General features: G+C 33.8%; 1 protein-coding gene across 1 annotated transcript in view; it reads left to right on the forward strand.

The window, feature by feature from the left end:
- LRBA (LPS responsive beige-like anchor protein) overlaps positions 1-18,505 on the forward strand; it is a 730,439-nt gene that overhangs the window by 153,291 nt on the left and 558,643 nt on the right. The window contains 2 exon segments of the mRNA XM_041738215.1: positions 1,777-1,900; positions 2,212-2,404. Coding sequence (XP_041594149.1) covers positions 1,777-1,900; positions 2,212-2,404 — 317 coding nt within the window.

The raw sequence follows: 18,505 nt of genomic DNA on the forward strand, positions 1-18,505 counted from the left end.
TAAGAATTTTAGTATCTGTTATCTATGTAATATACTGTCTCAGAAAAGACACACAGTATAGCTTCGTGTTTAAAAACAGGCTGCCTGGTTTTTCATTTTGTATGTTTTTTTAAAATATTTTTTTTTAATTTATTTGAGATGGAGCTAGAGTGACAGAGAGAGTGTGTGCACATGAGCAGGGGGCGGGGGGGGGGGGGACGAGGCAGAGGGACAAGGAAAATCAGGCTCTCCACTGAGCAGAGAGCCTAAAGTGGGGCTTAATCGCAGGACCCTGGGATCACACCCTTAGCTGAAGGCAGACGCTTAACCTACTGAGCCACTCCTTGTCTGTATGCCTTAATAGTTGTGTGACTTTGGGTAAATTATTTAATTTCTGTTGCTCAGTTTTCTTATCTCTAAAATGGGCATAATTACAGTATTTAGCTATCATTGTTCCTGGGTTAATACCTGTATTTTTTTAAAAAAACATTGTCTCATGATAGCATGTTCCTTACAATTAGTGGCTATTATTATCTTTACCATTACTATGATTATCATCATCATTGTAATCATTGTTCAGGTAGAGAAATTTTCAGTGTGTCATTAGAATTCTGAAATTACTCCCCAAATATCTTTCATTGTATGATAAAGTATCTTCATATTTGTTATTATGTACTTACTGCTTCAGTATCACCAAAAACCTTGTCAAAAGGCTACTTTAGAAGTTCTAAATTGTAATTGGGTAAACACTTACCTATTATTTAAATTCAGGGTTATAGCTGTTTTTGTTTCTTTAAAGTTCTGATTTAAGTAAATATTTTAAAGAACTTTTTTTTTTTCTTAAAGCTAAGTATTAGAAATTTAGACGGCATTATATTTAAGACCATTGCAGTAGTAGTTTCATTTATATTTATTAGGTGGTGGTAAATAGGTTTTAATTCCCTATTTTTTTTTTTAAGATTTATTTTATTTATTCATTCGTGAGAGACACACAGAGAGAGGCAGAGATACAGACAGGGAGAAGCAGGCTCTCCTTGAGAAGCCTGATGTGGGACTCCATCCCAGCCGCTCAACTGCTGAGCCATCTAGGCATCCCTTAATTCCCCTTTTAATCTAATTTTACTTTAGAAATCATGGAAGAAAATCTTGATAGCTTTTAAAATTCATAGGAGAGGCCATTTGCCTTACCAGTTTTGTTGAAGCTGAGAATTTTTTCTCTTTTTCTGAGATTTTTAGTATAGCTTTTTTTTTTTTAAATCAACTTTACTAATTGGCAGAGATTGTGAGAGTTGTTAGTAGTTTTACTATTATTTAATTCATTTATAATTTAACTAAAATTCAACTTTAAACATTTTTAAAATTCAGCTTTACTTTTACGCTTTTTTAAAAAGATTTTATTTATTTGATACAGAGCACAAGTAGGCAGAGTGTGTCAAGGAGGGCAAGAAAGGGAAGCAGATTGTCTACTAAGCAGAGAGCCCAATGTCAGACTCTGTCCCAGGACCCTGGGATCATGACCTGAGCTGAAGGCAGGTGCTTAACTGACTGAGTCACCCAGGTGCTCCTACATTTTTACACATTCTTAGTGATAAAATAAAAAATCCCTTTCCTGTTTTTGAATGCTTTCTAATGAATGTATTATCATTCTTTTCTGTAGATGCAGTTTTTTTTTTATAACACAAAAAAGGATGTTTTCAGTAGACATATTTCAGGGAAACTAGAGAAATATATTAATGGTCTTCTATCATGACTTTTTGTGTTGTTTTGGTTTTTACTAATTTATGAATTGTCTTACAGAGATACTAAAAGTAATTGCAACCCTACTTCGAAATTCTCCCCAGTGTTCAGAGAGCATGGAAGTTCGCAGAGCCTTTCTTTCTGACATGATTAAACTTTTTAATAACAGTAGAGAAAATAGAAGGTAAGTGGGATCAGAAAGCAATTATTTGCACTATTCAAGGCTAGGTTTGAATAAGTCCATTGTTTTCTAAGAAAAATTGCCTTAAAAAGTACTGTTAAATGAATTTTCCATATGCTTTTTTCATTAAGGATGTATAAGTAATGTATCATAGATTAAAATTGAGTTTTCAGTACCACCTACTTTAATTGTTTTAATACATAGATAGAGGTGCCATGTTTTGGTTTATTTTGTCTTAAACTTTTACTTTTTAGAATTCTTGGAGATGAGTTTTTTTTTCTTTCAGTAATTCAGTATCCTCTTATAATTCTCAGGAGCTTGCTGCAGTGTTCCGTATGGCAAGAGTGGATGCTTTCTCTTTGCTATTTCAATCCTAAGAATTCTGATGAGCAAAAGATAACAGAAATGGTATATGCCATATTCAGAATCCTACTTTACCATGCAGTCAAATATGAGTGGGGTGGCTGGCGCGTGTGGGTAGACACATTATCAATCACACATTCAAAGGTAAGTTTTCTTATGAAAATGTATTTAGTGTTTTAAATATCTATAATTTTGTTTTATTATTCTCTAAAAGCGCAGTGAAAGGAAGAACTAAAAAGGAAAATAAAATGTTTCCAATTTCTTTAGAATCAAATTGGGTTTTTCAAATGTTTTTTTTATGCAAGTTTAACTTAATACAGTGAAACCTCATGCCACAGCATAAAGGAACTTATTTTAAAGTAACCACTTTTTGCAGATACGATTCTCTAAATTTTTGAGTACTTTAAAGCTTTTGAACACAAGGTGGCGCAGTATATTCAAAGATGAGAAGTTATTCTAATAATGTAAGGTGGTTGAGTAAATAGAAAAGCTCAGACTAATGTTTGCCTTTTGCTCACATTACAGTCAGTTAAAAAATTGATTTGGAAGAATCCTCTAGTTTTTTTTTTAACTTAAGCCAGTGTAAGTTATTTATGTATAGCTTTTGTTTGAAATTGTTTATGAAATATTGTAGATACACAAAAAGGTATAAAGAATAATGTACCTCCCAATATTTATGATACTGGGTTCTCCGTCCCAATTGCTATGTCTATCATTGTTAGCCCCTCTCCCCTTACCTACTAACCTTAATTTGGATGTTTTCATTATTTCTATTTCTTATGTATATTTTTAACAATGCACATCTAAACAATAAGAAAAAGAATATATTTGTAAAGCTCTCATAAAACAATAAAAAATACAAATAAAATTATTGAGATATGGTATTTAAAATTCATCATATTTGCAAAATTTTAAAACTCTTGGCATATCACGTTATGAGGTGATGTGAAACAATGAGAACTTAGACATCACAGGAAACTGATATACCACTTTGGAAATAAAATTTGCATTATCATCTAACGAGGAACATCTGCATCTTATAAGTCAGCAAGTCCATTTCTAGGAATATATAGAGAAACTTCCAAATACATACAAAATGTATTAAAAATGCTCATCAACTGGTAAATGGATAAAGCCATACCATGGAGTATGATACAACTGAGGAAATAAACACAACTACATGGATTGATGTGGATGAGTCTCAAACAATGACAAGTAAAAACAGCAAGCTATAGAAAAATGCATTTAATATGATACCATTTATATTAAATATAATGAAAAATAAAATTTTTTATTGTTTAGATGTGTGTGTATTGTTAAAGATGTACATAAGAAATAGAAATCATGAAAGACACACAGAGAAGGCAGAGACATAGGCAGAGGGAGAAACAGGCTTCCTGTGGGAGGCCTGGTGCAGGACTCCATCCTAAGACCCCAGGATCATGACCTGAGCCAAAGGCAGCCGCTCAACCACTGAGCCACCCAGGCATCCCTACAAATATATTCTTGTCTTAGTCTTTTGCTTGTTCTATTATTAATATCTTCTGCCAATTTGTGGCTTAATAACTTAATATTTAGAGTTTTATGTTTGTATCTTCTGAGGAAATTTTACATTTCAAATAATGCAGTAAAATCTGTTAGTTTCTATGTGGATTATACATTCTGTATCTTGTTTTATTCAGAAGGAATATAATTATGTAATTATATGAATTATGAATTGACTAGAAAGAATAAAGAATAGAAATGATAAATTCGATATATCTTTAAATGTTTTATTGACTATCATGGTTATTACTCTGAAATATTTTACCATTCTTTTGAAGTATATCATCATTTCCTAAATAGACTTTTTAAAGTGTTTGAATAACTTTATTTATTTGAAAGTGCTTAAGAGTTATTCTGTTTTTTCCTTAGTTAATAAGAGGAAGGTACATTACTATCATAAGGATTTGCAAAGATAACTTAGATTGGAAGATACCACTCTACTAATGTTTTAGAGTAATCCAGTGCTAAATAAGAAAAAGGCTTGATTTTATAAAATGGCTTTTAATCACTACCTTCTTGCACTTACCAGTTTAGTCTAAGGCAGAGTTCAGCCAGATATGTATGGTCTGAGGGCTAAATCTAGCCTGATATGTTTTTATAAATAAAGTTTTATTGAAATACAGACACTTCCAATTTTTTATATATTTTTCTGTGGCTGCTTTCATGCCACAAGTATTCAGTATTTGCAACAGAGACAGTATGGCCTCCAAGCCTAAAATATTTACTATTTGGTTCTTTACAGAAATTGTTTGTCATCTCTTGTCTAACTTAATTTCGTTTGTGCTGGTGCCCAGATCTTTTGGGTTTTATTATAGAAGGCTGCTGCAATCTGGACTAATTTTCTGGTAGTATTGTTTTCTTCTACAAAAGATCATGAGAAAAACAGGATTGAATTTGGGTGTTACATACATTTGGATTGAGTTTCAAATCTATGTAAGGGAATTCTAGATAACGGAGTGCCAGTATAGATTTTTCAGATTTTCAAAATGGTGGATATTAATTCAGTGCTTTTGTACGTGCTCCTGTTAGTTCAAGTTCTTAAGAAGAATGGCTAGAGGAATAACCCTTAGAGCAGTAATATTATAAAAGTACAGTCTGAAGACATCAGGAGCCTGGGAGACCTTTTGAGGAAGTGTGTGAGGTCCTCCTTTACCAATTACATGTCTATTTGAAAGTGGATTTTTTTCAGAGACATAAACCAAAACAATATATAATAAAAGAGCTTGAATATAAAAACAGATATTAGAATGCAACCATCTTCTCTTAGGCTAGAATTTAAAGGGATTTGCAAAAATGTGAAATACTAGCCCTCTTCTTATTATCTTTTGTTTTTTAAAGAAATGCTTATATTAATACATAATGGTTTTGTTATTTTGAAATGAATATTTGTAAAATTTCTTAGTCTTAATTTCTAATATGATAAGTAGTAACAGATATACCTCATATTAATAGAGTTTTGAGGAACCTCAGTATTGTCTACAAGTGTAAAGCATTCTGAGACAAAATAGCTTGAGAACTGTTGAAGTCATAGGGTATTTAGGACCAGTAGTCTAATTCATTCTTTGAATTTCTTATGTATAAGATAAAGAGATTGAACTAGGAAATATCTCAGATATCTCTGAACTTTTGAGCATTTCTGTCCAAACATTTATATCCAGTTACCATTTGTGTAAGTAATAAAGAGAAGATGGGCTTTGGACAAAGGGTAGTTCTGGGTTTGAATTCTTTTTTAGTTGTATAAACTCAGGCAAGTTTCTAAACTTTTCTTAACCATCAGTGTCTAATATAGAAATGGTAAATGTGGATTTTTTGTGAAGTTAATGAAGGAAATCATAGGAAAGAAAATTAAATGTTCAGTGACTGTTTTCCTTTTTACATCTCTTGTCATTCTTCCTTTCATCTCTTTGTTTTCATTCTCAGTGCCAGCACACTAGTTCAGGCCCCAAATCACTTCATGTTTGATATAGATCCCACTTTTAAAATGAGGAATTACTTATATCCACAATAATTTGTGTAGCATATATGTTGTGAAGTGTTAAAATGAAAGAACTTTGATTACTCAGCTTAAAATGCTATGTGGTTCTCTGTATCCAACCCCCCACCCCAAACCTAATCACCATTTTGAATTTTGTGTTATTTCCTTCTTTAAGAAGTTAAAAAAAATGTATACCTAAATAATAAATATTATTTGATTTTTTTGTATATTTTATGAAAATGACATCATACTATGTAGATGGTTCTGTTACTTATCTTTTTCTCTATCAAACCTTTTGTTTTTAAGATTTAAAAAAAATTGTTACATATAACTTTGGTATATTTGTATATAGTGTTGTGATTAACCAAGTGTTCAAAGGCAATGGTTTTCCTAGAGTTGTCAGTTTCAGACTTCCTATAACATTGGCTCACAGTATGAAATTTATAGTGACCATGTATATATGTACACACATTCTCTTCTCTCATACCTGAAACAGAAACTTCAGGAGATAGTATTTGCCCTTACTAAAACTTTGGTTTATAATAGGGATACATTATTATGTTTTCTTATTTGTTTAAAAATGCTGATAATGTCCTAGCAAGTTGATTCTGTGATCTGCCAGCTGAATTATCTTCAGTATGAAAAGAGCACTGTTCTAGGAAGTATAAGTAGGAGTAGAATTGCTAGATCCTAAGTAATGTCGCATTCTCTAATACATGACATTTTAAATTTCTTAGTTTCACAGGGTATTGTAAACTTTTTGCCTACATTAAAGTACCCCGCCACCAGTGATTTTGTATGTAGTTTTTTATACATGTCTAGATCAATTTGACTATGGATATTTCTAATGGTCAGTAGGCTTAGGTATTGTTTTCCTCTAGATTTATTAAGCAAAAAATAACTTATATAATGTTACTTCCTCCATAAGTACTTTGTTCTAATTTTTGTGAAAAGGAAAATAAGGTAAGATTTTTTTTTTTGTTTTTTTTTTTTTGTTTTACAAAATAGTTTTTTTCTACCTAATTTTTCATTTTCCCTTGAAAAAAAAAAGGATTTCTTCCCTTCTCTTCCACTGTTTCACTGGCAAAAATCTGTGCTCTGTATTAGTTCTAGTCTTTTAAAAATAGATCATTCTTTGTTAATTTTGTTTATTCATAGCATGGACTTTGTGTTCCTTTGTACTTAACCAGATCCTTTATATTTTTCAGGATTTAGTTAGCTAAATCACGTCTGTATGACAATTTTTCATACAGTATGTATGTATGAATTCACAGCACTTAATTTTCTGTTGGTATAAGTGTATCTCTCTGGGGTTCTCTCTCCTTTTCCCTTTCCACTGATTTCCTCTCTACTTCCTCTCTCTCCCCAGTCTTCGACTAACCAGTCTTCTCCACTCCTTACTCTACTGCTGTGACTGTGGGTACCTAGTGCATTCTGTGCTGCCCTCTATCATTGCCTACCTAACTCTCTTCTCCTTTGCTTGTCTCTTTCATATTTTTTTTAAATAGATTTGAATCACACTTTAATTTTTAAAGTTTTTTTTATTTTTATTTTTATTTATTTATGATAGTCACACAGAGAGAGAGAGAGGCAGAGACACAGGCAGAGGGAGAAGCAGGCCCCATGCACCGGGAGCCCGATGTGGGACTCGATCCCGGGTCTCCAGGATAGCGCCCTGGGCCAAAGGCAGGCGCTAAACCACTGCGCCACCCAGGGATCCCCTCTTTCATATTTTAGCACTCTCTTTCCTATCTTTCTCTCTCTGTTCTTCCCTTTAGCATTCCTCCGTCTGTTTTGGGCTCTTGCCTTGTCCCTTTCCTCAACCTCTCTGTCTTTGTTCTGACCTGTGAATCTGTGTTTGTTTTGTCTCTGCTTCTCTCCACCCCACTCTCTCTCTCTGGTGGTTAGGTACTCTTGGTCTCTCTTGTACATTTTCGGTTACTCTATGTCTATGTCTACTCCAGTTACCTACCACTTTTCTTCCCCTTTCTATCTTAACTCATTCTTTTTTTCCTCTCCAATACTCCTTTTGCTTCTTCCTGCCTTTTTCTGTTTGAGTACTTTCTAGTTACTATGTAAGATAGTAGGATGAATCAGGAACACATCTTGAAAGAAGTTACTTTCTAATATAGGAGATAATTAAGTCCAAAAAAAAAACTGAAACAAAACAAAAAAACAACCAAGGCAGAAAGGAATAAGTGCCATAGAAGAGATACAGTGCAAGTATAGACACTCTCACATGAAGGCATCTGAAAAGTTTGTAGAAAAGATGTCATTTGATGACAGCATTGAAAGGTAAATGGGATTTGAGCTTGTAGAGTTTGGGGTGATGAGAATCACTGGTGAAAGAATTGACGTAAAAGTACGGAGGTGTTACTGAGGAAAAAGCATGGTGAATTGTTGGTTTGCTTAGGGGGTTAGTACATGAAGAAGAGAAGTATTGAGGTAATATAGCAAATGTAGACTGTTTAATTACGAATGATTTTGTGATATCTCATATTACTGGTTAAAAGTGAGCTCTTTATGTTTTATTTTGGTTGTTCATTGTAAGCTTTCATCAGCAGGGGCCAAAGGTTTTATACATCTTCATATCTCCTATAGAACTGTGAATAGAGCTGAGTCCTTGACAATTGCACATTAAATCTTTGTTGTGGGAAGGAGAAGGAAGACCCACACTATCATTGTTTGGGGCTATTTAGTTCAGCTGTCACATGATACCATGCCACCCTCTGTGTGCCTTAGTGTCTTAGTCTTCTCTTACCAGTGATGGATGAAATAGCTTCAGCAACTGTCTTTAAAGTACCTATACCATCAGCCACAGTAGGGTTTGGGAGTAACTGATCAGAGTAATAATGGGATATATTATAGTCTCCTGGACCTCACCTCAGAATATTAATCTGAATTTCATGGGATGTTCTCAGAAATCTGTGTTTTAAAGTCAGCCTTTCTTTTGCACTCTAAATTTTGAATGCTCCTTTGAGTGTACAGGGAATTATTTTTACTTTTATAAAATTCTTCCCTTCTCACCTTTACACTAAGTTGCTAATGTAATAAACTCTTATAAAGTATCACAGGTATCAAGGAATTCTGTATCAATTGACTGTGGACCCTAGTTAAGACCCTTAATACTTAAAAAAAAATTATTATAGGGGAGCCCGGGTGGCTCAGCGGTTTAGTGCCACCCTCAGCCCAGGGCCTGATTCTGGAGACCCGGGATCAAGTCCCACGTCAGGCTCCCTACATGGAACCTGCTTCTCCCTCTGCCTGTATCTCTGCCCCTGTTTCTCTCTCTCTCTGTCTCGGTGTGTGTGTCTCTCATGAATAAATAAATAAAATCTTTAAAAAAATTATTATTAAGGAAAACCTTTTTTGTCATTCTGGAAGTGTATGTTAAAGATGCAGAGAATGTTGAAGGAAAAAATATAAACTATAATTATGTAGTTCTGATATCAGTATTTTTTAGACTCAATTTATACACAAAAAACCCAAAGTATGCTTTTTATGTCTTATATGTATATATATTTATAGCTTATGTATATATTATATATAGTTTATATGTATTTATAGCTTATAAAACTATTACATAGAACTTTTAGTTCATATATATTTATAGTTTATATATTACACATAGTTTATATATACAATTTTAGTTTATGTATTTGTTTCTTTACTCCAGTGACTTAATGGCTTTAAGCAGATACTAAAACATTCACAAAGAAGGCTTTATGGAGAGGCTTCCTTTGCCTGTTTTGGGCCAAGAAACAGTCTTTGAGTCAAGTTTTAGGATTAAAATTATAAAATGGAATAAATGCTAAGTCAATTGTAAATTATTTTTATCTGAGTAAAATTGGACTTAGAACTTTTGCTGTTAAAGTATACTTTAAATGCTAGATGGTTAAAGTTACAAATTGGTTCTTGTGGTTTTCTTCACTTTTAAAGTTTAATAAGTGTCTTTTAGCTTTATTTCTATGAGTGAATTTCTTCATTCATGAAAAGCTTTGTTTTCATAAGGTTTATAACAAAGTAATTTATTTGAATATTGCTATGTTAATTTTTTGGATTTTTAATATCTTGATATCTATTTTTAAAATAAAATGGATGACTGACTTTCTAAGATGCTTCAAATCAATATTTACTAAAGCTTAGGATGGAGCTGAAGTGATTTAGTAAGTAGGTGAACAATTTGTAGCATGCTATTAAAAATTCTGCCAGAAGTATCAGAACCACATTTTTTCTCTGAAAATATTCGTTCTAATGCTTTATATTTTTATATATGTGATACTGAAGTGATGCTTATTTTTTCCTTTTGCAGCCATTTAAAATCTCAATATCATAAATTTATAACATGGTTCTTGATAAAGTACTGGTGTGTAAAAAACTAATGTTGCAGAATTGTATAGCTTTTGCAGTGTTACATCAGGATACATTCAGCTGCTATAAAAAGCCAAAGAAACTCAATTGCAATTTTATTGTCCAGTTTGATAGATTTCCTGCCACCTTTGTAGCAGAGAGGCTGTTTGTCACTGTATCTCTCTTCTCCAACAGCTGAACTAGATTTTATAAGCAGTAATAGGGTCTTCTAGTGTAACTGCCCTGTGTTGGTTACTTTGGGCTTAAGGTTTCAAATATGTACCTGTTTGGGGTAACCTTTGTAATTTCATTATTTTCTTATATGTTCTCTAGGTTGTTATTGTTTATCTTTTTCTTTTCCTTTTTAAAATTAAGTAGGCTCTATACCCAAAGGTGGGGCCTGAACTCCTGACCCTGAGATCAAGAGTTGTGTGCTCTATCTACTAAGCCAGCCAGGCATCCCTCTTTTCCTTTTTAAAAATACTTTGAATTGAACACTATCTTGATTAATTAATACTATTTTTACTTGGCATGCTAGATTGCTTCTGTTCTTTAATTAAAATTTAAATTAAGGCATTTAGAATATTCTGAATTGTGAGAACCGTTCAAAAACATTTTTTTCTAAACTAATAAAACTCAAAACTTTGGATACTGTATTTTGTCTGGGCCTATATTGCCACTGAGTAGAATGGGTCTATGACTTAAAATAATCAGTGAGTAACAGTTATTCACACTTATATGAGTTTCAGTGGCTGTGTATTATTAGATACACAAAATACGTTGTATTATGAAAAAGTAAAGAGCAAAAGCTGAGCTTGCTATAACATCTGAATGCTATCAGGCTATTTGTAACTATAGGAAGGATTGATTGAGTAAATAACTTAAGTTTACTTTTCATATCCTGGCATTCTCCAAAATTTTATTAGGAAAAATTCATGGAGGTGATATTTTAAAAATCTATTGATTTATAATACAATATACCACATAAACACGATGTTTTGACTTTTATGTATCTTTGAGCAATGTTGGGTCTGCTTTTATATAAATATATCCTATTTTGTAGGATAAATTCCTATAATTCCAGGAGTCTGCACATGTATTAAAAGTTTTTTTTTTTTTTTAAGATTTTATTCATGAAAGACGCAAAGGGAGAAGCAGGCTCCCCACAGGAAGCCTGATGTGGGACTCAATCCTAGGACCCTGGAATCATGACCTGAGCCAAAGGCAGATGCCCAACCACTGAGCACTCAGCCATCCTCACGTATTAAAAGGTTCTAATAGGGACTCCAGGGTGGCTTAGTCATTTAAGCATCCTACTCTCGATTTAGGCTCAGGTCATAACCTCAGGGTCGTGGGTTGAGCCCTGCTTGATATTTCATGTCTCCTTCTTCATCTGCCCCTCTCCCCTGTCACCTGCCTCCCCCTCCCCTGCCCCCTGCTTGCATGTGATCGCTCTCTTTCCAAATAAATACATAATAATAGGTATTGCTAAAGCTCTGTTGAGGCAGGTCTTAAAATTGGTCAAGATGACTTTTTAAAAAAATGATTAGTAAGTTATTAACTGATATTTTATGTTACTGTGTTTCTGATCATCATCTATATGAGGATAATACTACCTACTTTTAGAATTGCTCTGAAGATTTCTGTGTCAATGTATGCCAGATACTTAAAACAATATACAGTAAGCATTCTGTATATCTCAGCTATTGCTACAAGTATTTAAAAATATATCTGGTATTGCCTACCAAAATGAACCAAACTTGGCATTTATTAAATGTGTATTTTTAAGCCAGTGTGGAACAGGGGAGCAACCATAGATTTACATTGAAATTCTCATACTTTGAGGAAGCTTGAGGGTCTATCTATTCTTTTATAAATAAATTTCTTTTAAGTTTTACAGTGTTTCCATGTGTTAATATAGTATATTTATAGACATTCAGAAAGTACTAAGAGAAGAGAAAGACTAAGAGTTTTACAGCATTAAAACAAGCAAAAATCTTTGTGATCAAAGAACTGAATACCATTCAAGGTCAAAAGGCATATGACAAATTGGAAAAAATTATTTAGAACCACAACAAAGGTAACATTACTAACATATAAGGTCTTCCTAGAAAAATCTAGAAAAGAAAGCCCAATACAAAAATGGACAAAAGACATGATCAAACCATAGAAAACTAAGGTAAAAAAAATTACTAAAAAATTACTAAAGGGACACTTGGATGGTTCAGTTGGTTAAGTGTCCCAAGTCTTGATTTTGGCTCAGGGCATGAGGTTGTGAGATCAAGAGTCAGGCTCTGCACTAGTTGTGGATTCTCTCTCTCTGTCTTCCTCTATCCCCCTCCCAGTGTGCACACTGTCTTTCTCTCTAAAAAAAATTACTTTAAGTACGTAAAAAAAGAGGCTCAACTTACCCATTTGTAAGGACTGCAAATTAAAACTATTTTGAGATAGTTCACCAAGATATAAGTGATAAAAGAAAGTATGGAACAGTGCATAGTGTATATTAGTAAAACCAGTAGGAAAATGAGAATTTATGTTTGTGTGTATATGCAAGAAAATACTCTGAGAAGGTACTGGTGATACCACTTGGTACCAGTACCATTTAATAACTGGTGAACTGATTGTTGGGGGAATTGTGCAGGTAAGGACCAGTGTGGTAGGAGGGAAACTTATATTACATACTTTTTTTTTTTTTTAAAGATTGGTTGATTTATTAGAGAGCATGAGTGGGAGGGCAGAGGGAAAGGGAGAGAAAATCTGAACTGCACTTAGTGCAGAGTTTGTCATGAGTCTCAGTCTCACAACCTTGAGATCACAATCTGAGCTGAAACTAAGAGTGAGAGGCTCAATTGACTACACCATCAAGGTGCCCCTACATACTGTTTTCTATCTGAATCATGTGAATTAGGCAGCTTGGGTGGCTCAGCGGTTTAACACTGCCTTCAGCCCGGGGCATGATCCTGGAGACCCAAGATCGGGCACCCTGCGTGGAGCCTGCTTCTCCCTCTGCCTGTGTGTCTGCCTCTCTCTGTGTGTCTCTCATGAAATAAGTAAGTAAGTAAGTAAGTAAGTAAATAAATAAATAAATAAATAAATAAATAATAAAAATAAAATAAAATAAAATAAAATAAAATAAAAATAAAAATGTGAATTGTCGGGGAGGAAAAGCTCTTACTTGACTGTCTAAGGGTCCCTCTCTGGGCCTGAAAATTAAAATGACAAATAGAGACTCACAGAAAAAAAGTGTATGTGTTTATTTAATGTTTTATGTTACATGGAAGCCTTTATAAGAACATAAAAGACTCAAAGAAAGGGTTAAGCCTGAGTGTTTTGTAGTGGTTTGATGAAGAGTGGAAAGTCATGGAATAACGTGATAGGACAGAGGGTATGAACTAAGGGTAGTAAACTGGAGGGAAATTAGCAAGACCTATTCATTTGGATTCTTTTTAGCATAAGGAATGCTCCTTTCCTCTGGGGGTTAGGGGGGGTACCTCTCACATGGGAGGCTAGAAGAGGGAGGAGAATGGGGGAAGATAAGAGAGTCCTAGCACCTCCTGTTCCTATGATCTACTTCAGGGGAGGATGGAGAGATTAGAGAGTTCCCCTTCCACCTTCTTCTCAGATTCCTTCATCTTAAAATAATCAATATGCCAATGTGCCATATTTTGCAGTAGTGCATTATGAATCCTATCAAAATATGCTATTCAAAATATGCTATTAATATGCTATTAATGCTTTTAAATTTATTATGTGATGAATATATAGTGCATATTATGTATTGGGCTTGTTTTCCTCATAGGATTATTTCTCTTTGTTACGAAACTTAAAATATTTTTTTTATGGGATGACTAGGTGGCTCAGTTAGGTGTCATATTACATTTATATTTGTGACCAGCAGACAGACTGGTCTGACTTTTGATTACAGCTCAGGTCTCAATATCAGGGTCATGAGTTTAAGCCTCAAGTTGGGCTCATTGCTGGATGTGGAACTTAAAAAAATTTTTTTTAAAAAGTAATGTTCTTTTAGTACTTTTCTTAGGATAGCCTAGGTCTTATGTTTGGTACTCCTCCATTAAGATTGTATTAAGGTAACATTTAAGAAATTAGGTTTAACCAGAATATTCAGATTTCTAACCAAGACGCATTTACAACATTATAAATATTAATAACTTGACTATTGTATCTGTTACCTTATACAATTGTTGTTGCAGGCTGTGGGATTAGAACCTCTATAAAAGATCTGCTGTGTGGAGTGATCATTTTGAACTATGCTGATTGATATCCTATATAGGAAGATTCAGTTATTTTTAAAGCTCTCTTATGTATCAACTATGAAATGTTGGCAACCTAAGAATGAGAAAGTTAGTGTGTCATACTCAGCTGATATTTTTCCATAGGAAATGACATACAGTGAAAAGATGCATTTGCTTGAAAAAGAAAGCCAGTTCCCAAACTTTGCCTAACATTTAAAAGTCTCCATTTTTTATATGTGGATTAAATATATAAATAAGTATATAAATATATATTTTAAATATGTGGATTAATGTTAATCTCTTGATGTTTTATATTCATCTTTTATCTCCTAATTAGTAATATAAACATATTTTTAAATTATATGGATTAATGTTAATCTCTTGATGTTTTATATTCATATTTTATCTCCTAATTACTAAATTTAGTAAATTTGAAAGCTAATTAAGCTGAAAGTAATGGCAAAATAAATGTATTTATTAGCTCATGAGTATCTTTAACTTTAGTAGTTTATATAAGTCTTTCCAGACATTACAAATAGCTATAGATTAGCTATCAAATGATTGTGAAGATTAATGACTAGTCTTTTAGCTGGGTAATTTAGAACAATATCTGGTAATTAATTAGGAATTATCAGTCACAAATACCTTTAGGAAAAACAGTATCAAAAAAGATAACAGCAGTGATAATTGCTTAGTTGCCATTTAGCTTTTAGAGTATTGGAGTAAATTAAAGAGAAATTTCAAAATCAAATTCAGAATTAGAATTTCTAGTATTTATAGAAGAAAGAGTATTTTATAGAAGAAAGAGTAAACAAGTTGGTTTGCTTAGGAAATACATAGCACTACTTAGAACAGATTTGACTACAAATCTGTAATAAAGATATACACTGTGGCACCTTCAGGATGTACTTTAGAAAATGTACATTGCTTTGAATTGAAATGTATATTATTATTGCTATTTTTTTTAAAGAAGGCTCTACACTCCGTGTGGAGCCCAGCATGATGAGTCTTGAACTCATAGCTCTGAGATCAACACCTGAGCTGAGATCAACACTTGAGCTGAGATCAAGAATCTGATGCGTAACCTACTGAGCCACTTAGGTGCTCCTGAAATGTGTATTATATAAACCATCATTTGCTCTTGAAATTTTAACATTAAATGATATCTTTTAACCTATTTTTTTAATTATATATTTTTAAAAAAGTTTATTTAAATAATCTCTGCACCCAATGTGAGGCTTGAACTCACAACCCTGAGATCAAGAGTACTACACTCTTTTGACTGAGCCAGCCAGGTGCCCCTAATCTATCTTTTTAAATGGCTAGTTGAAAGTTTGTCTGCTGGTCATGAATATAGATGGAATATGACAAAGAAATATATTACACAGAATTGCACTTCACCTTTAGAATGAAAAGTCTCATATCAAATGGTTGAAAGATTGTGCTGGGGATCCCTGGGTGGCGCAGCGGTTTAGCGCCTGCCTTTGGCCCAGGGCGCGATCCTGGAGACCCGGGATCGAATCCCACGTCCGGCTCCCGGTGCATGGAGCCTGCTTCTCCCTCTGCCTGTGTCTCTGCCTCTCTCTCTCCCTGTGTGTGACTATCATAAATAAATAAAAAAAAATTAAAAAAAAAAGATTGTGCTGATAGTCAATTTAGGTGTACTTAAGTTATAATAAGTGAATACTAGCAAGAGCATCATGAAAACAGATCTGTACAAGATAATTTGTGATAACAAAAATATGTGTCTTGTATTCTTTCTGAATAAGGCAATAGAAATACAACAAATTCCTCATAATTGATTTTGACCAGTAGAGAGGTCAGTTCTATATAATGTGCTACACTAGTTCCCCCTTATCCTTAGGGAATATTTTTGTTTCAAGACCCCCAGTGGATACCTTTAACTATGTATAGTACCAAACTCTGTATGAATGTGTTTTTTCCTATACATATATACCTATGATAAAGTTTTATTTATAAATTAGGCACAGGCGGAGATTAAAAACAATATTTAATTATAAAATAGAACAAGTATAACAGTATATGTAATAAAAGTTATGTGAACATGGTCTTTCTCAAAATATCTACTGTACTCCTCTTTCGTCTTCCTGTGTTGATGTGAGATGATAAGATGCCTATGTGATGAGATGAAGTGAGGTATATAGATGAAGGCATTGTGATATAGCTTTAGGGCTTCTGTTGACCTTGTGACAGTACATCAGAAGTAGAACAATCTGCTGCAGGTGATCCTGGATCATTGAGCCATAGCCACGTTGGTGGTTGGAAGTCAGGAGCACACTATGTCAATGTTTGGGGAGCCTTGATCGTTGGAAGATTGGTTTTTGCAAAAAAACCTTTTGGAAGAACATTGTAATGGGAAGTTGTTGACTTTAATGCATCTAAGTGTTGCTGCAGAAGTTGTAATCCTTTGGTGATCAGATGTGTGACTTAAATGCTCCATTCCTTCTGAGGATCATATTTCATAATTTTATCCTTCTGTGTTTGTGTCATTTGAAATACTTAGGCAAGTTTCTGTATGTCCACATTGCTGGTTCTCCTTCCATTTCTTCTCCTACCTCTGTAGATGATTCAACAAGTTTTTCCAATTCCTCATTTGTTAGCACTTCTCAGTGGCTTTCATCATTTCAGCCAATCCTCTCCACTTGCTGAATGAATGATTTTCCTCACTTCTCCATCAGTCCTGGGAAGCCCTTAAAATCATTCATGACTTAATAAGTTCTAGCAGGCATTTGCAGTTCTGCAGGTTTTAATTCATCCACTTAAGCTTTGATGAGTGTCATTGCATCAGGAATAATGAATGATTTCCAGCATTGCATTATGTCCAGATTAGGGTCTTCATCAGTTGCTGATGAAATGTAATCAGATACCAGATGGATGTATGTGGCCCTAACAAACCAAATGATGTCCCTGGTCAAGGGACTGAAGCAATGAGGTTATATTTAGAGGTAAAAATGTAACCTTAACATTTTCATTATCATACCAAAATTCAGGTTTCAAGTTGGTCAGGTGCATTGTCTTGACTTTAAATTCTAATCCTTCTTCTTCCAAGTATTTTTTTCACTTCTGGGTTGAAGCATTGGTAAAGCCATTTCATTAACAAGATGGTTGACACCCATGGTTTTTGATTATGTTGTCAAAACATGGGCAGATAATTTTCATTTTTATTTTTGAGAGCATGTGAGTTCTTAACTCTGTACACTATGTCTGACTTCATTATATGCCCTGGAATGTTGCCACATAGTACCAGTGTTAATCTGTGCTCCCATGTCTTATGCCCTGATGCCTTCTTTGCATTTTTATGAATGTAGGTGCTTTTGGACATCTTCTAGAAGAACCCAGTTTCACTGCAGTTGAAGACTTGCATTGGATGGTGTCCTTTCCCTTTTTAAAAATTTTTTTTCTTAAAATTATTTATTTGTTTGTTTGTTTGTTTTTAAGTTCCCAGCCACTCTATATAGTTTTTAATCTCTACACCCATCATGGCACTTAAACTCAAGACCCTGATATCAAGAATCACATGCTCTACTGACTGAGCCACACAATGGCCATAGCTTTTGTAGTCTGAGGTGGGACAGCAAAACTAGCACATTTTTCCCCCGCATCATAATTGCACAGATAGTAGATTTTTACTGTAGATCTTAGCAACCTCAGCATATGAGTTTTTTCTTTTCCTTTTAATAAGTTGAAAACTTCTACATTTTTACTTAAGAAGGATTTTATGGCTTTTCTTTGGCATATATGAATTGCCAGTATCACAAATCTTGTGCTTTGGAACCATTATTAAATGAAATAAGGGTCACTTGAACACATGTACTATGACATTAGATCTGATAACTGAGATGGCTATGAGTGGCTAGTGGGCAGTACATATAACGTGGACATGCTAGACAAAGGGATGATTCATATCCCGAGTGGGATGGAGTGGGATGGTATATGATGCTACTCAGAAGGGCACAGGATTTGAATACCATGAATTGTTTATTTCTGAAATTTCCCATTTAATATTTTTAGATTACAGTTGACCATGGGTAACTGAAACTGGGAAGTGAAACCTGGGTTAAGGGTGATGGGGTACTCCTCTATGTACTATGGATACAGTGA

The sequence above is a fragment of the Vulpes lagopus genome, chromosome 23, assembly GCF_018345385.1.
Source record: "Vulpes lagopus strain Blue_001 chromosome 23, ASM1834538v1, whole genome shotgun sequence".
Classification (NCBI taxonomy): Eukaryota; Metazoa; Chordata; class Mammalia; order Carnivora; family Canidae; genus Vulpes; species Vulpes lagopus.